Here is a 22,861-nt window from a genome sequence, read left to right on the forward strand (position 1 = left end):
AAAAAAAAAAAAAAAAAAAAAAAAAAAAAAAAAAAAAAAAAAAAAAAAAGCTCTATCAAGAGTTAAAGGCCTAGTTGTCTACCACCAAAACACCAACTGCACTTGCCATAAAGCCAAGGATTCTTCATAGTCAAGTTCTTGACGGTGATAGAAATAAGACAACTTGTGAGGAAAAGTTCGGACTTCACAAAAAGAAGGGTGGTGGTGGGGGGGGTGCGATTTGAGACACATGGAAGACAGGATTCCGAGCTGTACAATATGTACCAATCCAGTTGTAAGGAGCTGGAGATAGAATGTATTCTGTACTTAAATCACAGCCACCAAGGTTATCTTTGGCTCGTTTGAGCATGAGGCATTTATTAAGTGTTTGGAAGGATGATCATATATGTTATCTGAGATAATTAAAAACATGTGAAAACAGATTTGATAAATAAGAAATGATACGGAGAACATATATGTTACATGCATACATTATCAACGTTTTCAGGATTGTCAAAACCACGTTCCACAACCGTACGCAACTGGGGAAACTCTTCCATGGCAAATAATAATGGAGCTGTGATGATTCCCTGTACAAAATTGCCACGTTTAGAATAAGTAAAACAACATGAAGGATCCGAATCTTGCATTTAGAAATCAAAAGGTTCAAAATATTCTTCATTATTTATGTATGTATGGGTGGGGTGGGGGATGGTAAGGAGATGGAATAGATAGACCATCTCTCTCCAGATGTACACTACATCTTTCTCTAAATTCATTGCTCGTCCAAATATGATACTAACATTAATTAGTAGCTACGTTATCTAGAAAGTGATTTCCCTCCTCAATACCCTTAAAAAATGATACATGGTGTTTTCTCCACAAAATCAATCCCGAAGCATGGAGAAAAAAAGAGAGAACTAATACCCACCAACTTAACTACCAATACAAGGAAGCTCGAAGTCTCTGAAAAAAATGTGGTTTGTGGGTTTTCTTTGGGAACTTAGCATGGAAAGATGAAGGTGCATGACAAGTTGAAAAAAAGGTTTACTTTTTGGACCTTATCTCGCATAGACGTAGTCTTCTAAATCAAAGCAGCCAATCTAAAGAACATGTTTGGACCTTACCTCACATGTGATCTCTTTGAAAGGTGTGGGGATTCTGTTTTCTAGTTAAGTCGTGGAGTAAGGATTAGGAATTGGGAACTTGAGATTACTTAATGGGACCCTTCTAGAGAAATGGTTGTGGCACTTATTCATGGATAGTGATATTTTGTGGCATAAATTCATTGAGTATGCATGGTGATCACCCTTTTGAGTGCGTTGCTAGCAGGGGCACCAATTACCCTAGTAACCACCTGTGGAAAGTCATTGCCTCGAGTTTCCCTTCCTTTTCTCAATTTATTAGATGTTATTTTTGGAAAGGCTCGAGTGTGTATTTCTGGGATGACTGTTGGATGGCAGATAAGCCCCTTCATGAGGTGTTCCCGTGTTTATATCATATTTTGGGCAAGAAGTTACATTGTATGGCTTCCATTTTACCAACTTTTGATCCTTCCTATCTGTTGTTTTTGGGTTTTGTCACCCTCTTTCTAATAGAGAGGCGTCAAATGTGATGGACCTTCTTTCTTTTATTCGTGATCAAAACGTGTTTCGAGAGCGAAAGAACCTTAGGTTCGGACCCTTGATGCTACTCTTGTTCTTCTTTCCATTTGTTGTCTATTCTTGTTTAACATAATTCTTTAAATATCTTTCAAATCCAATCAACATTTTTGGTTTTTAGGAGAATGCCCTATCCTCCTCTTTGTGAACTTTTTGGTTCATGAAATTGTTTCTTATCCAAATATTGATAAATTAAGTAACAGTTAGCATAATCGTGTTATAAATTTTCAGATGCAAAAATATACACAAAAAGATTACGTGGCGTATATCTGATAAAGAACCCTTTCCAAGTGAAGCTGAAGTCCCAGTGAAGTCGAGAACATCATCGATCAGTTGATACGCTAACCCCTGTGAGAGAGAGAGAGAGATCAGCCATAAGAAAGAAACATCATAACTTCAATGCTCTGCCAAATGACACGAGAGAAGAGCATCGAATGATGTGCACCTTCTATGTAATATAGGAATGCAAATACAGCAGAACTTTAAAGGAAAGCCTCCTTGCAGTAATCATTTTGGTATAAATGATTTTTCAAAACAAAAAAAAAGTTAGGGAAAAGAATTTTTTTTTTTAAAAAAAAGAACCATTAAGTCAGAGACAGAGTAAGCTTGCATATAGGGGGAAGAATCTAAGAATATCCATCCTTCATATGAGAAGCTAGTGCTGTATCCTAAGTAAAAATGTTTAGTCTCTATTCTGAAGACATGCCCGAAATTAATAAGAGTTTTTGCAATAAGTGCGCACTTTAACAAGGCTCTAGGAAGAGGGGGGTTAGATTGAGAACAAAAAACGAAAGAGCTAAAGTAATCATATACCAGATTTTTTCCATACTCATAAGCCAACATTGCGACTTCTGCTGTTTGCCCAGCAAGAAGGGCTACAGATTTGCAACTGTTAGAAATCAATGATGCAGTCTTATAATACGTCTTCTGCATGTAATATTCCATGCTGCAATTGAGAATAGTTCGAAGTCAAAACACAAATAGCAATAAGCATTCAAATGGTATGTGCTGTATAGAAGTTCGCCAATGCACATTTAGAAGACAAATTATAAGATGTTAAAGCATTCAGAGTCTCGTGAACTTCACTGACATCAAAAAACTAGGAAGTTCAATACTGAAAATTTTTGCCACGGCTGTGAACTCCACCGCCCAAGGCCATGAAAAAGTGATCCTTCTCTGTCATGACCATCAAAATATTTTCTAAAAGGTTGCTTTACCTGTTGTGCATTTGTTTATCGAAGACTCCACTATTCACAACCTTCTTATCACTACTATCGCTCTCCTTTTCCCTAGGCTAAATCAAAACTATCTGGTTATCTGCTGTCATATATATATATATGCGAGATTAAGAATATTACAACTACGTAGTTATCATGTTTTGATATCTACTTTTCCACGACAAGAAATTCAAACATTTACAACCAAAAGGTGAAAAGCATACCTGTAACGTTGATCAGATGTAGTGGTCATTTGCATGGTTTCACCAGTCACGAGATGTTCAACAACTTGTGCTATTAATGATACCACCTAAAAAGAAAATGGTAATGCAGAAGAAACTCAACAAGACTAATAACAGAGGCGTGAATTCAATACCAAGTAATACTGCTCAGTTTGCAACTATGGAAGTAAATTCATACCTCTGTGTTTTTTAAAGAGGCAAGTGCAACACAAGCTCGAGAGAGCAAAAAGTCTCCAGCTAAAACTGATATCTATAAAAGCAAATATGATTACAAAGAATGCTAGAATCTTCAGAAATTCAAAGAATTTTGCAGACAACTGTGATGAAATAGAGAGCATGTTTATGATGAAGAGGGAGAAAGAATCCAACTCAACAAACATGGGGTATGCTTCTTGTGCAAAATATTGAAAAAGTAACCATTAATTTCCTTGTCCTCATCTAAGTGTATCAGCATTAGCATCAAACTAAAAGATAATGTTCATAGATACCTTATTTCCCATCACAAAATTTAATGAACCAATGCCACGCCTGGTGTCTGCATCATCCAATACATCATCATGTAGAAGGCTGGCAACCTTGCAAGTGTAAAATTTTCTCAAGAAATTAATTCAGAAGGAAAATGAAAAAATTAACACTGAAAATTGCCGTACAAGTGCTGGAAAAAATAACCATAACATGACCGCATTGAGGTCACATTTTCTGACATATATGCTTTAGATGTATGTGAATATTTTGACTTACATAAATGAACTTGGCATTATGAGCTACGATATGTAAATACACTGCGACAAAATGAACAAAATATGCAGCAAACGTTTATTCTTCCTCCTCTTTTTTCTTTTTGTTGTCCCTTCTTCTTTCTCTTTCTTTTTCTTTCTTTTTCTTTCTTTTAACTTTATCATTATTTTAAAATTTTAAATTAAAATACAAATAAATAAAACAAACAAAAAACATCTCATTTGATGTAGCTAAAAGGTACAGCCAAAACATAAAAATGATCAATACACCAAAGGAGCACGCCAAAACCCACCCTAATTTCAGTTAACACAGATGGCCTTAATTACGTTAAACCAAAAAAAAACTTCATTTTTCCTTCGAACATTCTGTGGACACTAGCTGTCCCAAATTCAATTGAATCTTACCATCAAAACAACAAAGCTGAAGAATTTGTATTAAAAACAAGAAAAACAACAACATTCTAAAACTTTACATCAATAACATAGCTTTGAAGATAATCCAAAACCAAATAAATATTTTTCTGAATCATTTGAGACTTATAGGAAAATGAAATTTAAAATCAAACATTTCCATCCAATTATGTGCCTAAAAAATAACTAAAATGTTTATCGAAGTTTTCTTTTTTCTCTAATATACTTTTTAAAATCTGTGTAAATCTTACTAGATAAATCTAAAAAAGTGACTAATGAGTGTCAAAATGATCAAAATGCAAAGGCAACATTGTTGAACATTCATAGTATTCAAATTTTCGTTGGTGCACAATAGTGGAGCGTTCACTATCAACTTCGTGTATACATTCTGACTGAAAATCAAAGCTAAGCCAAGAGGATTCCAACTGTAAAATGTGGAAGTTTAGAACCCATAAAAACATAGGCAAGAATCAGACACAAGAAAGGATTTGGAGGAGACTCATGAGACTACACCCATTTAACTGCAATCTTTGCAGAAAGTTAAAAGATCAGGAGCACAGTTTATTTTTGGTAAGAAACTGTGCTTCCATTGAAAAAAAATAAAAGAATATACAAGGACACACTAAAAAAAACGGCTCCAATGAAAAGGAAGTTTGGCCCTAACTACAGAAATGGACTCCAATCCAAATGAACAAGATCAAGGGTGATACGACAGCCATAGATTCCATTTCAGCTAATAAAAAATGACACGTCAATCACCTCTAAAATGTACTTCATTTATATAAACATTCTCGTAGGACAAAATAAATATACACAAACAAACATATTTTTACTTGTCCCCTATTTTTGATCCCTTGCTCAAGCAAGAATTCCACAGAAAACATTTAATGAAAGAAAAATTAAGCATTTCAAAGAACTAACGTGAATCATTTCTGTGATTTCGGCCACACATTGTTGTCTTGTGCGTAGATCCATTGTCAAATTGTCTCCAACCAAATGAGGAAGAGGTTTAGGTACCGGCATATTTAAAGCAGTTGCCATCAGCAATAAAACCTGCACATAAAAATGCATTAAATGTTAACACGCCCTCCAGTTACATAGAACAAATAGCACATATAGGTCCATGTCATGCCAAATGCAACTATTTACACTGCTTTTCTTTTTTACCAACTATATGGGTTTTTTATTTTAATTTTTTTTTTAGGAAAGACAATTACATTGATGATTGAAATTTACAAAAGGGATGTAATATCCATGATGATTATGAAAGATCTTCCCAATTACAATGAAGGAGGTATAACTATAAGAAGTAAAAATATTAGACAGTTTATATCAAGATATAGCTTGGTAACCAACATTGTCGAAAAGTTTTGTATAAGCTTGTGTCTCTTCCACGAATATTCTTTGATTTCTTTCATTCCACAGATTCTAAAAGAAAGCCACGATGAGGTTTTTCCATAGCAGGGCTTTTGCATTCTTGAAAGGCTGATACGTTAAGGCCATGTCCAATACATCCTTTACCTCTCTAGGAAATGTGAGATGTCATCCGAATATATTGAGAATCGTTGTCCAAAAATTCTGAGCGTATGTGCATTGCACAAATAAGTGGCTTTGTGATTCCTTTCCTTTCTTGCATAATGGACATCAATTTGGAGAAAGAGTAATGTAAGACCTTTTTTAAGATATTTACTTGTGCTAATAGCTTTATGCACTATTTCCCAAAGGAAGAACTTCACCTTTTTAGGGTGATGTCCTTTCCATACTGTCTTTGCTAGCGTGAGATTTATCGCTTCTACTTTTTCCCCGTGTCCATCATCAAGGATTTGTAGAGAAGACCCCATCAACGCTGGGGAGCCAAGTTAATGAGTCTGCTACGTTTGACAATACCACTGGGGCAAGGTCAAGGCTTAATTCGGTCTATTCCACTGCTGTGTTATCCTTTAAATTCCTACCGAGCTTCAAGCCCCAAAATTTGTTGACAACATTCCACGTCTCTTTGATCGTGGCATTTTTTTCTATGAGAGATCCTATACAAAAAGTGGATATCGTAGGGCTAGCATGGGATTTTCAATCCATGGGTTGGTCTAGAATGATGTGCTTCCTCCATCACCCACCCTATGGCAAATTCGGTTGGTGATGAGGTTTTGATGTTTCTTTATGTACTTCCAAGGCACTTTTGCATAACATGGAAGGGATTGCTTTTTGTCCAATGTAGGAGTATATAATTTATCCACAAGGCATTTGCTTCGTGATGATATCTTCATATCTATTTTGCTAGGAGAGCTTTGTTCTTCTTCTTTATCGAGAAAAGACCGAGTCCTCCCTTTCCACAAATAGTTCCAGAACAATCTTTCTATATTCGAAGCCACTTTTTTGTGGCATTTCGAACAGAGACCTGTAATAAGTGGGGAGGTTGGACGATGTAGCTTGTATTAGAGTGAGTCTTACGCCTTTTGAAGTATAACATGATGACCATGTTGACAGCTTTCTTTCTATTTTTTCAATAATAGTCTTCCAGAAGGGAAAAAAATTGTTGCTTCCTTTATAGGGTAATTCTAGGTACATATTCGGCTTCTCCCTTTTTACAACCATATATGCTAGCAATTTCTTCAACTCCCCGACCATATTTCCCAAAACAATGCTTTAGCTGTAATTTTCCTCCAATTCTGGTTCTTCCTTTTTCCTCCCTTCCGAATTAACCGCGTGGGAACTGCTCTGTCATCTTCTTAGCACGAGTACCTCGCAGTACACATCAAGGCTAGCAAAATATTTTAGAATAAAGTTATAGCAGCATTCTAAAACAAATTTTTTAAAACAAAGGGGTGGTCTGAATCCTTATTACTGCCATCAATATATATTTATAACACTGAAGGATTGAACAGCCATGCAAACATCATCAAAGCAAGCCGCCTTGAATTGGATTATGTGACACCCAAGTAAAGGAAGGGTATATGAATGAACCGAGACAAATTCAGAATGAGAGCAATCCTAAGGATAGGATGGTTAAGAAAGGCTTAAAAGAATTGAAAGTTACTACATATACTAACAAGGTGCATCTTCCTTTTCGGTAGCTCAATCATAGGAACTCTAAAGTTAAGCGTGTCTTGCTTGGAACAATTTTGTACTGGGTGACCTAGGAATTTTTCTAGGATGCATGTGAGTGAGCATGATGGAAGGACTTGTGTTGGTTTGTGGAAATAGTTTTCACTCTAAGAAGTGATGAGTAAGTAATGTGACCATGTCATAAGGGATACAAGAAAATGTCGGGGCAATCAGATGTCGAATCCAAATTCCAAATCCTGATCTACCTGAATGAGTCGTTACAGACTCAATGTCCCACTCTCAGCCATCCAATGGAGGGGTATGGGGTACGTCCAATCCAACAAGAGACTTTTGGTCATAACAGCAATTACCTCTGCAGCATGCAACACACAGATCATAGGGCCCAGTTTGATAGATATTCTGGATCCTTCGGAATTCTATCATGACTGTTAACACCTCCCACACTAAGGAACACATGAAAAATTCAACTATCTTGAGTCTGACACCTGCCCAGTGCTAGAAGGAAAGAGAAGTGTTATAATAGATGTTGTGCTCCATAGAAGGGTAGGCAGTAGAACACTGTTTGCAGAGAAATTTTTCTACCATAGGTCTACATAATTGAACTCGCTTCTTAAAATATAGGTCTTACTTCTCATTAGGAAGTAAAAAGGTTAATTTAAATTAAATTAAAATTATTTTTAAAATAAGAATAACAAATAACAAAATAACCATCCTCAAAGTGCATGATGATTTCAACTAGGTTTAAGGATCTTACTGGAATGTCGGCAGATACTGTGTTTTAAAAATGCCATAACTATAGAGCATACACTCTATACTGTTATTGTTTTTCTGTCCTTCCAAAATCCACATTAAATTAAAATATATGTTGGCAAAAATAAGCAGTGCTGTAGAAAGGCAACGAACAGCCAAAAAGTTCTGTTCACATAAAGAAGAATAGACAACAAACAAACAAACGAACAAATACCGTTGGACGAAATCTCTTCCCTTCAACTCCCAATTTGAAGAAATATTCGGCAGCAGAAGCAAGTTTTGGAACCTGTATGAGATAAGTTATAAATATTATTGTATGAGAAAATTCCAACTATAAGTAGAAACATGTTTAAGAATACCACTTCAAGCCTCCCATAGAAAGCATCAATGTCATTAAAGAAATAAGAGAACAAAGGAATCAGATACCTCAGCCACTACCATTGCCCGTAGTCTATTGGCAAGAAGCGATAACTCGTCTGCAACAAGTGAGAATGGATCAAGCTGTTCCTGAAAATTTCATCATGATAGAATGAATGTACAATGAATGAGGTTGAGAAAACTACTAATCAGTACACCAAGTTCCATATCCTGAATCAAACTGGAATGAAAATGAAGCAAAGAGATTGATGCTTGCTATATAAACGAAAGAAAAACATAGGTTAAATGCACGCTTCTAGAAGTAGCAGTTACAGTTAATTGGTTTGAACTTTTGATCTGACATGGAGATATTGAATGACCATGCTTGAAATATGTGATATGGTACAAACGTTAAAGGATAAGGATTATGCAGCACCAGAGGATTGCAGTTGGGAAGACACATCATGAGGTAGCCTATACCTTAATGGCTGGAACTGTTTTATTTTTAGGCTACTGTTTGTATTTTCCAGATTATTGGATTAGTTAGTAGTTGGTTAATAATTAGTTTGGTGGCTTGCTGATTAGTTAGAAGAACTAATCTATTGGTCATTAAGTTGTTTGTTACATTTCAGGCATTGGAGGCTTAGTTTGTAGAACTAGTATAAATACTAGTTCTTTTTCTCCTCAAGTCCTATATGAACAGATTGAGATTTTTTTCTTCTATTTGGTTTTCACCATCTTATTCATGGTTCATCCAAGTAGAACTTTTACACTTAGTAGAAGAGTGATTATTGAATCAGAGAACAAAAGATTATTATGAAGAAAGTTTTTCCATTCCGACATTAACTCTTCAAAACGTGTGCCTAGCAAAAATAAAATAAAATAAAATATTTGAAAGATGAGGTGATAATTTCCAGCATGTCAAACTAAAAGTGGAAGTGGAATTATTCGCTCCAGCCTCTTGTCAAATGAACACGTGATATGCATTAGTGGAAGTGGTTGCGCTCACATAAAATTAACAAGCCTTCCCTTTCCTTTTTATCATTTGTTATTACAATGTCACACTGGCTGACTTAGTCATTATTTTTTTTTAACAAGAAATAATTTCTCATTGATATAATGAAAATGAATAAATGCTCGAGGGATACAAATTCCCAAAGGGAGTGAAAAAGAAAAAAATACAAAACCAGCAAATACAGCCATGTAGAAATTAGCCATGGAAATAAATAAACATTTAAAGAACAAAGAACTTTTCCAACCTCTTTGCCTCAGAGAGCTTGCGAATACACTGGCTGACTTTATTAATATTAATTTGACCTTATCAGACATGTAATAGAAGAGAAACCTGACAAAAGTGACTACCTACCTCAACTACACAGCTGCTTTGATGGATTTGACGTCCTAAACCATGAAAAGTGGGATAAGCCAAGTACATGATTTCTCTGCATCCTGGAGCCTATCGATTGCCCGTATAGTAACAATCAAAATATAGGATGATCAATATACGAGAAAATAGATACACATTGAACTTCTGGAAATCCATAATGTATAATGGACTACATCTAAGCAATAATCATAAAGTATGACGTTGAATCATGATAAACATGAAATGATACAATACAACATAGTATTTCAAGCAGTGTATTCCATTGTGGTTGTCTTCAGATCCAAGTGAATAATAAAATACGAGAATTAGGCAATACACACTAAACATCATAAAATATGAAATGTGATCTAGCATAATAAATAATACAAATATCACGTCACTCTCTAGTCGTCTTTTCATGAATGAGAAAGCTTGAAATGGTAATAAATTGGAATCTCTCCCAACAATCAAGACTAGGCTCTCACACCCAACCGTGGTTATATGATTGAGTTAGGTTGATCTCATCATCTGACTAAGGTTTAATAAAAAGGTTGAATTTGCAACTTTTGAGGAATTAATTTGGCTTCATACTTTCTCTAAACCTAATCCAAACCAACCTACTAATTCCCCCAACACCTGACTAAGGTTTAATGAACTGGATGAATTTGCAACTTGAAGAATTAATTTGGGTCCACACTTTCTCAAACCTATCCCAAACCAACCTACGGATTCCTCCAACACTTTCTAAGGTTTAATGAACTGATTGAATTTGCAACTCAAAGAATTAATCGGGTCCATTCTTTTTCTAAACCTAATCCAAACCAACCCACAATCCCCCAACTCCTATTAGCAATGTTGTCAAGAGAACTAAGTCATTATGATAAGAGTACAGTCAAACCAACAGGAAGCTAGATACGAATAGTTTAAAAGAAATTCACTATTAATATAAAAGATAACTTCAAAAAAAAAATTGAGAGAAACAAAAAAAGGCAGGAAAGTTCCACTAATTATTGGTTACACTAAACAGAGAAAAGCATTTATAGAGGGTCAAAATCCAGGCTTCTACCCACTAACCCTCCACCCTAGAAACACTCTTCAATTCAATAACTCCCCAATCTAATAACCCAGAGGCTTGGGGAAAAAGTTAGCATAAAACTCATCCTTCGTCACAAAAGTCAGGTGCAAGTACAACAAAACTTCCTTCATTAAATCACGACAACTCCAAGAAGGGTAATACAATAAATTAATGGTTCTCACAAAATTTCGGCAGATATTACATGAGAAAAAAAGAGGTCTTAAAATGTGGTTGAAATTTCCATTTACTTTCATAGAAACCAACGCTGAGGACAAATCACCATGAAAGAAGAGTCTCATGATAAAATCATCAATGTTATTTCAGTTGAGGGCCTCCAGAATTTGCATTGGAGCAATCCATTGAAAAGACATAATTGAAGGGGAACTTATTTTGAATCAGTAACGAAATTTTATTGATAGATGGAATTCCAAAGAGAAGGAAAAACTTCCAACCATCTATGGTGGATTACGAAATGCTCGACAATTTGAAACAAGTGAAGCAAGTGATCTTTAAAGAATGAATTACATTTTCACCAAGAGAAATCAGTAAAAAAAGGACTGTATCCATAACCCTATGGAAAGAAGTCTCCAAATCATTGAAATCCCGGTTATTCCTCTCGTGCCAAAAAATCCACAGAAAACCCCTATTGATGGGGCTCCAAAGCAACTTCTTGGACTCCTTAAAAGCATAACCCACAAAAATGGAAGTAAGGAAGTCCTAAATAATATTAGCCATGCCAGAAACCAACCAAAAGCTCCCAACAGCATATTCCAATAATTTTGGGCGAAGGAACACTCAATAAGAAGATGAAATTGTATTTCCGAATTTGGTTCACATAAGACACCAGTGGGGTGAGGGAGACTGATAGGACAATTTTCTTTGAATCACATCTCCAGCAATTATTCCTCCATAAACAAGTTCCCACAGAAAACCTTGGTCTTTATTGGATAAGGTCCTTTCCAAATAACCTCAAAGACTGGCCTTTTCTCCTCATCGTTGTAACTAATCAAACTGACCATTAGATAATTAAAGTAAACTACCCCAAGGTATCTAAAGACCAGTGTCAATCATCAGAATTGAATAGGAACTGATAGCAACCACGGAGAATCGCACAAATTTGTGTTGGTTTCTCATGGGAAAGTGACCAAAAAGGTCATGATACCAAAAACTTATCAAGTAGTCCTTAGAATTTAAAAACAGATTCAAACTGTGCCTCTTCAGAACTGAACTCCTAAGAGACCAGATTAAATAGCATCATGGGAGATACAACATAGCATAGTCGTGTTGCTTTTTTGCATTTGTTGTGAAAGAAACTAAATAGGTATCGTTTTCAGGCAAAAAAAATATGAAAGAACCATCCCTGTCTCGGTGGAGAACACTCGTCATAAGACCAGATTAAGAGATAGAGTGCTGTTTCCTTACCCAAGTACATCAAACTAGTTGACAAGAATAAATGGAGCTCAATTAGATACTGCATAGCATTTTTCAACTAAACGTGGCAATATTGACTGAAAACTCAACTCAAACCAATACAAGCCTCGAGCACATCCGCGTGAGAATGATGTGAAGAGGATGATCCCACTAACAGGCCGTGGAGTCACCATGGAAATTTACAAACCAATCACTCAGCTCAAAGTCACCTTACAACAACCAGTTCGGATCTTATTCAGACACAGAAACTCTTTACTCTTTTAGTAATTGCATCAACTTGATTAAGCACAAAATTCGTAAACGCCCCTCATAGAGCAACTAATTTCCTAAGCACCCAAAAACAAAAACTAAAACTAAACGAACATAAGCAACTGACACTTACTTGCCGATCAGATTCCGATGGATGCAAAGAGAGAATATTAGGTATAAAAACTGGGCGAGTATCTGATCGATGAGACAGAAACCATCGACAACAGGAGCTGTTTCTGGGAATCCTCGAAATCTGGAAAAGCCCGCGAGAAAACAACATCCTGCAGCTCCAAGAAGCTTGTAACAGAGAAGATGGTATTTCTTCACAGGGGAATAGGTACAGAGAGAAATAAGAGAAGAGTCAGAAGGGCAATACGAAAAATCTCAGTGCGATGTAAACAAGAGCGCCGCCGCTGAAGGCTTTATGGTGACGACGGCGAAGCACAGCCATACACTAAGCGGTGCAAAACTCAAAGGAGAACGTGCCTTCCTACCGGCTGCCCTTTCTATTTTTTCCATAATTAGATTTATAAATTTGGCTAATTTCATGAATAATGTTGTTTAAATAAATAAATGAAAATTACACATTTCGAGTATCGGTTAGTTTTTTTTTAATAAAATAGTAAAATAATTTGAAAAACTTTATAGAAACGGCATAAATATAAAGTATGGGTAAATTTAATTTTGTCTTCATTAATCAAATAACTAATTATTTTTACTGATAATCTCCCGATGTAGAAGCCTCACTTAATCAACTAACTAATGCTGTTAGGGTAATAATTACTTTGCGACCAAAATTAAAATAAAATAGTAATGAATTTTTAGACAATAACTCTGGCGATGATTATACCTGTAATTATCTTATGAAAACAGTAGTAATATATAGTTTTCCTATACTATATTTGCAAATATGTATGTGTACTTTATAAGTTATGACTTTTATAAATACAACTGTAAAAATATAAATTTTCACACAAAAATGACGGTTATTTTTTAATTATTTATTTATTTAGTCAAGATGTATACCTAATTCATTTTTAGTCCGTTCCCACTTTATTTTGTGAACATCTCTAATGTGATGCATTTTAGAGTATAATGATTGTGCGTTTTGTAATATTAAATAACATTTTGTAATATTAAATATTATTTTATTAATTATTTAGCTAAGGTATTTATTGTCAACTAAAACGTCAAGGTTCGAAATTTGTGATTTAAAAAAAGCAATTAAGATGAAATTATAAGAAATTGTATGTATGTAACTAGTCTGTAACCTAGAGCGAAAAATTTATTATAAAAGTGTAGGATATTCTTTTTAATAGAAGAAGATATGTAATGGGTCAAGGTGGTCAAGACGATAGGTCAAAGTGGTCAACATCGCTAAAGGGGTAGAAATCTCTACCTAGTAGACTTACAAATGGTACCAAAGCCAATGTGATGCATAGGTCAAAATAGAGATAGACTCTCGCATTTTAAAATCGAGGGAGTCAATCTAAGAGTTTTTTTTTTTTTATGTCTCATTATCAAATTTTGTAGTATTTTCTTTAATCGCTTCCATTTATTTTTATTTTTAAATCTCTATAACTTTATAGAAATTATGATTAAATAAAAAATATATATCAATTTTCTTGATTTTCTAATTATAAATTAAATTTTCATTACAAGTTAACATGTGGTGCAATCATTTCATCGAAACTTATAAATTAGTTTAATTAAACTAACTCAGGTAAGTTTATATTTTAAATTGAATTGGTTAGAACGAGAGATTACAATTTTAAATAATAATAATAAAATTAAAAAAAAAAACAAAAAAACAAATAACATAGATAGTTATCAAACACCTTTATGTTTTTAGTTCTCAAAGAACAAAAAGCAAGAATGTTATCAAAAGAATCTTAGATTTCTCGGTGTTTAAAAAAAAAAAAAAAAGCAATTAATTTCATCATACCACAATATGGGAAACATTTCACAAAAGCACACACCTAAATGGCATTAAAAAAAAAAAAGAAAAGAAATCATTCCTTGTTTTTGTTGGGGGTGGAGGGTGACAATATTTGCACAACCACTCCAGACAGAGAGGTAATCAAATAGATCTTTCAAGCATTTGCTACACCTGCAGAATCCAAGGTAAAACATATATAAGTATAACCAGTTCCTTTCATTTAGTTTTCAGCTTTTAATTTTGTACTCATCCATTCGCTTTCTTTCGTTCATCTTAACGAACGCGACCATATTTTTGCTTACCGTTACTTTCCTGCTCCGTCTCGTCTCCGGTTCGCCATACAACATCTTTCAGTCCAGTTGAGAGGTTATTATAGAACTACAACATTGTAACAGATGATCCAGTTAGAGCTTTGGAACCAACTAATGGCTGTGGATAGCCATACAGAACTCAAAAGAAAAAACTTCAAACCAACATGGGAAAGAAGGCCCTATCATGTCAAACACCGCATGATATACATATGTGCCATGGTCTTTTTAAGTGTGTAAGTGTATAATTTATTGATTCATACCTTGTGAAATTCTAAAGTATCCCCTCCAGCTTTGCGGAGCTCTACCATATGTAACGATGGAGCGACCTGAAAAATCTGGAGAGAGAAATTTTTTTAGTTCAACAATATGTGGGGTGGTCGGGTGGTCCGATATTTTAGATCAGTTGAACGATACTCGTGTTGGCCTAGAGAATGATAATTTTTAAGAAACAACCGGAATTTAAAAGACATGCAGGGGAAAAGTGAAGAGAAGAACCTCTGTTGAAACTGATAAATGACCTTTGCGTCCAGTTTTTTCCCCTTGGAGCTTCATCTGTAATAAGCAAGACGGATATTTTAAGTCCAAAATCAGTTTGGTAAGCTATGGATGATTCTATTAAAGATTTTGATCTTCCAGCCTTCCACCAACCTTGAAATTATTGATCTTCACATCAAAACCCATAGGAACTGCTGTCTTTTTTATCTTGGAAAGGATTTCATCTGCTGGACAATGGGATGTGAAACTTTTTTCACGTTTAGATAGCCCCTGGTAACCATAATTCCGATCGGCACAGATATTAATTTGCATTCATAAATGAACAAAACAAGGAAAAAACTTCAGATGGATGGTTGCAGAGAAACATCAATGTCACAACATAAGATGTTTGTGCTATGGAGAGATCATAACCTACCATTTGCTTCTCAAACAGAGTGGCAAGGTTGAGACCCTGAGATTTCGAGATGAGCTCGAATGCATTCATGGTGACAGGTGATGCAGGGGATGCGAGCCCTTCTTCTCTCTTCTCGACTACAAGGTTATGAGTGACCTGCAACATAAGAAAAGTCATGTCTACTACCGTTAACATTCATAAAAACAATGCCAAAGAACAACTTGCGTTACCCCTGATTCATTAAAGATGTCGTCAACGTCATCAAGAACGATTTCGTCGTTTTCGAAAGTGGGTGGCTTGTATCCTTTCTTAAACCAATCATTCTCAAGAACCTCAGCAATTGTAATTCTCTGTTTCATAGAAAATTCATAAGAAGTTAACAACAAAGAGATTACATCGTATAATAACTAAGAACATCATTAAGATGGAAGAAGTATTCAAATAAACAAAGTCGTACAGTTAACGGATTCGGATCAAGGATTCTCTTGATTAATTTCTTGGCACTAGAGGAGAACCATGGAGGACATTTGAAGTCGGCCTTGAATATCTATAACACAAACAAAATTCTATGGTTTGAGCTTGTAGATGTACTAAAACTAATAAGAACACAGAACCAACGAGAAATTAAATGTTTACAAATACAAAGACCTTTTTATACAATGTCACGAGACTGGCTTCTTCAAATGGCAAATAGCCTGCCATGAGGACAAAAAGGATAACCCCACATGACCATAGGTCCGCCTTTGCACCGCAGTAGCCTTTATTGTTGATAACCTATTATGAACGCATTGAATCACAAAAGAATTTTAGGAGAGCAAGTGGTAAATAGTTGAAGTCTAAATCCATTGTACCTCTGGAGCAACATAATTGGGTGTTCCACATGTTGTGTGAAGTAATCCATCGTCCTAATAAGAGAGATAAGGATTACTCATAAATCCATCATACTAAAAGAATGCTAGCTTTCATAGCATCATACTCACTCGAACTTGTTGAGGTAGAGCACTCAATCCAAAATCTGAAACTTTTAGAACGCCACTGGCATCCAATAATAAATTCTCTGGCTGAACAACATAGACAAAGACTATTTTTGAGACCAGAACTTTTAAAATTGTAGCTTAACAAGATGATATTAATAGCAATGACAACAGAATGATATCTATGATGATTTGCCGTGAACCTTTAGGTCTCGATGACAAACGCCCCTGCTATGGCAATAATCCACAGCATTTATAAGCTGCTGAAAATATTTTCTTGCTTCATCTTCTTTGAATCTTCCATTACATGCCTGGATAAGGGAAAAGGAATAAATTTATGTTCAACTACCAGTTACAATTGCATGCATGGATACAAGATAAAACCAGTCACTGTATCTCACAATTTTGTTGAATAGTTCTCCACCAGTTACAAATTCCAAAACAATATATATCTTGGTTTTGCTAGCCATCACCTGCACCAAGAAAATAATTAGTGGCAGATGAGATGCAATAAGACAATTGAGGAAACAAGAACAAACTGAGAAAATTAAGTTCATAACTTGATCTAACCTCATACATTCGAATGACATTTGGATGTCTAATGAGTTTCATCGTTGATATTTCACGTTTAATCTGCAGATATGCATAAATAGAGTTGATGCTTAAATTATATAATCTTAGTGTTTAACTAAAAGACTAAGTTATGCAATGAAGCTTAGATTTCTTCGATAAATATTCAGCAAAAACATTGAAGACTCAAGAACAAAGCATATAGGATTGTGTTTCAATTGCCTAATTGAATATTAAGTTTTGCAGTAAAGTTTGACTAGTTGCTAGCCTCCAACTATCATGGTTAATGCGTATAGAACAAAATAAATGAATGTTTGAATTAGTAGCGAATCCAAATTATACCTGCCCGATCATCTTGTGCTTGAGAATGTCCTCTTTGTTGAGGATTTTAATGGCGACGTTCTCCCCTGTCTCGCAATTCCGAGCGAACTTAACCTTCGCGAAGCTGCCCTCTCCAAGGGTTCTCCCCAGCTCATATCTTCCCACCCGCGTTTTGGTGTGACTGCTCGACCTGAAAGCCATCTCTGTCGCCAATTCTAACAACTCCTTCACCCCGCAATCCCTTTCCTCGCTGTAAAATCCTCCGATCAAGACCTCTTCTTCTTACACGGTTGCCAGACCTGAGACTTGACCACACTCATCTTCCCCCGTCGATCGGCAAACGAAGCGAAAAACTATTTTTCTTCAGCATCAATCTCAATCTCAATCTGAGGCTTTCTCTACATCTCAGAAGCAGAAACCGAGGCTAACAATGGCGATATGAGGATTCAAGGGTGACGATAATCAAGTTGTGGAAAATGGAATGGGAAGATTGTAGGCGCATTAAACAACGACGGAGGCGCCTATAACCTCCCGGAAGGAATCCGCGACTCGAATGATTGGAGATGGATATGTGAGAAATTTGAGCTTAATCAACGAAACGCCTCTAAATCGGAGGTTTGATCAAAGGAGACGACCTTCGAATTCAGTGAATTCGCTGAACGCAAGGCGCATTAATCTCTGTATTTACAGGGAGCAGAGGAGCATGCACCAGGAATCTTCTCTTTCATATGGAATACATCAAAATATAATTTATTACTATTTTCCATACTCCAATCATGGAGGGAAAAATACCTAATTTAAGATTTTTTAAAATTGGAATTAATAAATTTGGTCAAACTCTTAAAATAAAATTTAAGCAACCATTTAATTATCAACTTTAATATATAATATTTTTTTGAAAATTTTAATGATTGAGACCTTATTTTTAATTTTAATTATTTAAATGTCAATATTCCACCTTATGAAAAAAAAATACACAACTAATGTCACTTTAATTGGCATTTTAACGACTATTTCAATATAAAACAAAATTATTGAATAAAAATAATAGTTTATGTTGATGGTTTTCATATGAAATGCTCTCACTGCCTTGCCTTAACCTGCGACAGGTGGTCGTGTAAATTCGTTTGAGGTCCAGTACTGTTCTTTTATTAATAAATAATTAAATTGTCGTATTTTTCATATTAAATTATTCAATTATTGAATCAATAATAATAATATAAATAAATAGGAATAATACAAGGCGTTACTTGAGGGAGGCTGCGTACTTTTGGATATTCCAAGGTTGTTGATCCAAAACCTAAATTATTTAATTATTTAGTGTATTCTATTTGTTACACAAAATACTATTTGGTGAAACGCTATTATTTAACCAATAATGATTGAGTTTGCCCTATGAATTTTACTGGCACATCCCCATCCCGGTTCTGGTGGGACCCATCCCAAACAAGAAAGGAAATCTCAGTTAAAATAGAAAATGCGAGAAAGAGTGAGAATTATAACAACTCAAGGTCACTGCTAATCGATATTATTAGCTTTTATCCGTTCCAAGTTTACTAAGGGATGGGAGAGAAAAACAAAACATTTATTAGAAAGTTTGAAAATCTCTCTACACATTTTTAAATGGTAAAAATGAATTATTAGAAAGTTTATTATTAGAAAGTTTGAAAATCGTACACATTTTTAACTGCTCAAGTTAAAGATACACCGGTAAACTATTATATATATACATGCATGTGTGCACATACATGAAATTAGGATGAAATATTAAAATTTGTGAATGTTATATTATATAAAAATTATGGATTAAAAATTATTTAAAATGAATATTTTTTATGAAAAAGAAAATAAATTAGGAAATTGTTTTTATAAAATGAATATTTGCCAAAACAATGATAAGGAAGGTTTCTCATCTTCTAACATCGGACGGTGGAGGGAGACAGACTATATTACTTTCCATTTTCTATTTTCCTTTTAAATTTAAAATGACATATCATATAAAATAATTAAAAGATTTACTTCGAAGATTTTTTGAAAAGTTATTTTTCCCTAAAATATAATTACAGTTGGATTTCCCTCCATTTTGGGTGCGAGTTCTGCCTAAAACCCTAGCGCTGCGGGGTTTTGCTTCTGAAGCAGTGTTTGTTTGACAATGGCGGAGAAGCAGAAGCGCAAGAGCATCCCTGTTCTACCATGGATGCGAAGCCCTGTCGACGTCTCTTTATTCGAGGAATGCCTCTTTGAGATCCTCCCCTTGCTCGACCCCCCGCCAATTTCCTATTTATTCTGAATCATTTGAATGGTTAATGCCTTCCTATCATCGAGCTTTTCTTTTGTTTATGCATCAAATCGATTTCTGTATCCTTCTATTTGATATTTGTCATTTATTGCACTCCGTTGGAAACAAATGAATCCATGGTGGATATCTCATTGAAGATTTAACAAGCTGCAAAATGTGTTCATATTTAGAAGAGCATTGAGCTGTGATATATCTGTTAATTGTATCACATGTAATTGAAATTTTGGTTATGCACCATATGGCTCGGGATTTGCTGAATTGCATGAAATATGCTCACGGCTATTTTTCAATCCGGTTAAAGAGGTTCTTACTGCGGTTGCGCCTGCTGTGGGCTTATCTGTAGGTCTGCCTGTTGGTCAATCCTCCATAGCAGATGAAATTCTGAGCTCATCAAGGGACCTAAGCTCAAGGCCGGCATCTGTTATGATCCCGAAGATTTTTTGGTTGAGCTACCGAGTTCTGTGGACATATTGGTGGCAACACCTGGAAGATTGATGGACAATATTAACTTCACAAAGGAATTGCAAGTTTTACTTCTTGTAGCTATGGTTATACTGTTGAAGTTTTGTTCACCATTGTTATAATTAATCCTCATAACTTTTTTTACTGGCATGTTCTTTTTGGTTTACCTCAAAATTATAGTGCTGACTGCATATACTGTTTGGATTCATGCAGTGGTGTTGATGGGGGTTTTAAGGGTCAACCTTACCGAAGGCTTGCAAAGATGGTTCTCTCTGCAACGCCTAACAGGCTCCAGGCAAGCTTGCTCAGCTTGATTTGCATCACGCTCTATTCTTAACCACTGGGAAAAGAAGATATAAACTTCCGGAGTAATTAGAATCATACATGATGGTAAATTGGCCTGTCTCTTAATTAGTGTGCGAATAAATCATATCTTAGGTGTAAAAACCTCTCCCTAGTAAAGGTGTAGAAACCTCTCCCTAGTAGACACATTTTAAAAACTTGAGGGGAAGTCCGGAAGAGAAAACTCAAAAAAGACAATATCTGCTAATGATAGATTTGGGCGATTACAGTTTGTTTCTGGTTAAAAGAAGTTAGAGATGAATAATTGAGCAATATGTCGTTGTTCAACTTGCTTACTCTTAGATTCTTATGTTTCAGGTTAGGCGTTTCAAGAGATTGCTACACGGATTGATAATGATCCTTGCCCAATACATTCCCTACCTTCCAGTTCAATTAAGTTGCTCCAGCCTACTTATGTCTCTGGTAACACCTCGGTCCTTTAGACTGTACGGAAAAACTGCCCTAACTAGCCTAAATAATTTAAATTTTTGGGCTTCATATATATATATATATATACATATATATATATATATATATATTTATATATTTAAATAGAGGGATTAGGTTAAACTTTAAAAACCAGTTGTGGTAAATTCCTTTGATCCGTGCATCAAATCGGCTCTGCTCTTTCCTCATTATCCAAAAGTAAAGAAGGTTGCTGGGTTAATTTGTTGGGAAGGATTGTTGTTTCCAGCGAAGCTGTTACATAAATAAATAAATAATCCTCTATTATTTTTGTTCATATAGATGTTCTCCATACATTTTTCTTATTTTGATTTGTAATGATTAACAGCCCTAGAGAAACTGAAGGAAAAGGTTGAATCAGAAAGAAAGCACATTCATGTCTTCCAGAGTGCGCAAACGAAAAGATTCGAACTCCTCCAAAGAAAAAGGTTGGTACTAACAAACAAGTTCCTCTGAGAGTTTAATGTCCCATTTCGTAACATATGAAAAACTCGTTTAGGCCGTGTAGGGAAAGATTAAATGGCAGGCATGATTTGAATGTTTAATCTTGCATGTTCTGTTGACTAATCTGCGTTGAAACCGTTGGACTGAATGACAGTATTCTTATGCATTTTAACATTACAAATTCCTCATTTCAAACTCGACAAACTATACATAAGATTTTGCATTACAGTCTTTTAGCAAGTTCACTGGAAACTGTGCGAGCACAAATTTCAGGAACTCATCCCACAACGACATGAAAATTCAACTACAGGATATGGTGATGAAGCCTCAAAGTCCCAATTTTCACTCCAGACAACAAATTATTCAATCATTGAATTTGGAGAAAGATCTATTTATGTTTCTGACGAAGTACATAGAATTGGCACTAACAACCATAGGCGCAGGGGTTGTTGATGATGGTAGGCTTCTTGGAGAAGCAGGATACTCATTCTTGCTGCCATCTCTCTCCTCTTCACTGATGGTATCCAACACTTTTGACGTTCGGCGTCTCATGACACTGATAATCTGTGGTGGCGCCACCTCGGTAACGAACCTTGCTATACGGGAATTTGCCATTACTTTTGAAGGATGATGGTTGAGAAAACTAATGCTCTAGGAGGTCAGATTGGTTGGGTTGAGCGTGAATGCAAGCCTTTGGGTGATATTTATGAGAATCTGCGTAGACTAAGAATTGAATGAAAGTCCTGTGCCGAGGGGGGATACTTGAAATCAATATTTTTGGCTATGTTGGTGCTGCTTAGTACACATCTTCTATTGATATTTATTGCAGTTTTCGAATGTCTGATCTCTTTCCCCGACCTTTCTAGGAGATTAACATGTGGTGTTTAGAGGTATATCCCAAAATCTGCTGGGACCAATAGCTTTTGCATTTGCCCTCTTCAAAATTTAACCATGATTGGCAAATCCATATGCCACGTTTCTTAATTTTCTGGTATGTTAATGTTGACAAAATTTTCTATTGGCTTCTAACATTTGTGTTAATTTTTCTGACAAGTGTCACAGGTTTCAAGGAACAGAATTGCTGTCCTAATTGAACAACAAAATTTATGGAGGTTTGGAGGATCCCAATAGAATATAAAATATCTGTATTGAATTATTGGTTCGCCTTTAATTTTGATTTTTTTTCCAGAAAAGGAAAACGTGCAGCTTATGATTATCGATCAGTTTTAACCGATTGTGTTAAACTAATAAAATAAAATAAAATGCACATCCATTATTAATTAATTTTTATTTGATTTTTCATAATT

At 35.2% G+C, this 22,861-nt stretch overlaps 2 protein-coding genes across 2 annotated transcripts in view; both read right to left on the bottom strand.

Moving 5' to 3' along the window:
* LOC111433171 (solanesyl diphosphate synthase 3, chloroplastic/mitochondrial) overlaps window positions 1-13,049 on the bottom strand; it is a 14,641-nt gene extending 1,592 nt beyond the window's left edge. Inside the window, exons 1-11 of the mRNA XM_023070128.1 lie at window positions 12,672-13,049; window positions 9,784-9,873; window positions 8,487-8,567; window positions 8,275-8,346; window positions 5,169-5,300; window positions 3,588-3,674; window positions 3,278-3,349; window positions 3,082-3,167; window positions 2,454-2,586; window positions 1,899-1,988; window positions 471-569 (exon numbers count right to left, since the gene is read on the bottom strand). Coding sequence (XP_022925896.1) covers window positions 471-569; window positions 1,899-1,988; window positions 2,454-2,586; window positions 3,082-3,167; window positions 3,278-3,349; window positions 3,588-3,674; window positions 5,169-5,300; window positions 8,275-8,346; window positions 8,487-8,567; window positions 9,784-9,873; window positions 12,672-12,818 — 1,089 coding nt within the window. The 5' untranslated portion in view covers window positions 12,819-13,049. The remainder of the gene's footprint in view (window positions 1-470; window positions 570-1,898; window positions 1,989-2,453; window positions 2,587-3,081; window positions 3,168-3,277; window positions 3,350-3,587; window positions 3,675-5,168; window positions 5,301-8,274; window positions 8,347-8,486; window positions 8,568-9,783; window positions 9,874-12,671) is intronic.
* Window positions 13,050-14,365: 1,316 nt separating this feature from the next.
* Window positions 14,366-18,264, bottom strand: LOC111433168 (CBL-interacting serine/threonine-protein kinase 23-like). The gene is made up of 15 exons (XM_023070125.1): window positions 17,564-18,264; window positions 17,222-17,284; window positions 17,053-17,124; window positions 16,855-16,962; window positions 16,658-16,738; window positions 16,529-16,582; window positions 16,326-16,451; window positions 16,135-16,224; window positions 15,908-16,027; window positions 15,699-15,833; window positions 15,437-15,553; window positions 15,284-15,340; window positions 15,049-15,123; window positions 14,780-14,855; window positions 14,366-14,648 (listed from the first exon to the last, which is right to left on the bottom strand). The coding sequence occupies exons 1-15, from the start codon at window positions 17,741-17,743 to the stop codon at window positions 14,632-14,634; spliced, it is 1,371 nt and encodes a 456-aa protein (XP_022925893.1). The 5' UTR covers window positions 17,744-18,264; the 3' UTR covers window positions 14,366-14,631.
* Window positions 18,265-22,861: the final 4,597 nt, after the last annotated feature.

Source organism: Cucurbita moschata, unplaced genomic scaffold (genome assembly GCF_002738365.1).
Source record: "Cucurbita moschata cultivar Rifu unplaced genomic scaffold, Cmos_1.0 Cmo_Scf00041, whole genome shotgun sequence".
In the NCBI taxonomy this organism is placed as follows: Eukaryota; Viridiplantae; Streptophyta; class Magnoliopsida; order Cucurbitales; family Cucurbitaceae; genus Cucurbita; species Cucurbita moschata.

Coding starts and splice junctions, on each gene's coding strand:
- LOC111433168 (XM_023070125.1), bottom strand. CDS start 17,743: ATGGCTTTCAGGTCGAGCAGTCACACCAAAACGCGGGTGGGAAGATAT. Junction 16,739..16,854: donor TTTGTCATCGAGACCTAAAG/GTTCACGGCAAA, acceptor TATGTTGTTCAG/CCAGAGAATTTATTATTGGA. Junction 16,452..16,528: donor CCAATTATGTTGCTCCAGAG/GTACAATGGATT, acceptor CGTTCATAATAG/GTTATCAACAATAAAGGCTA.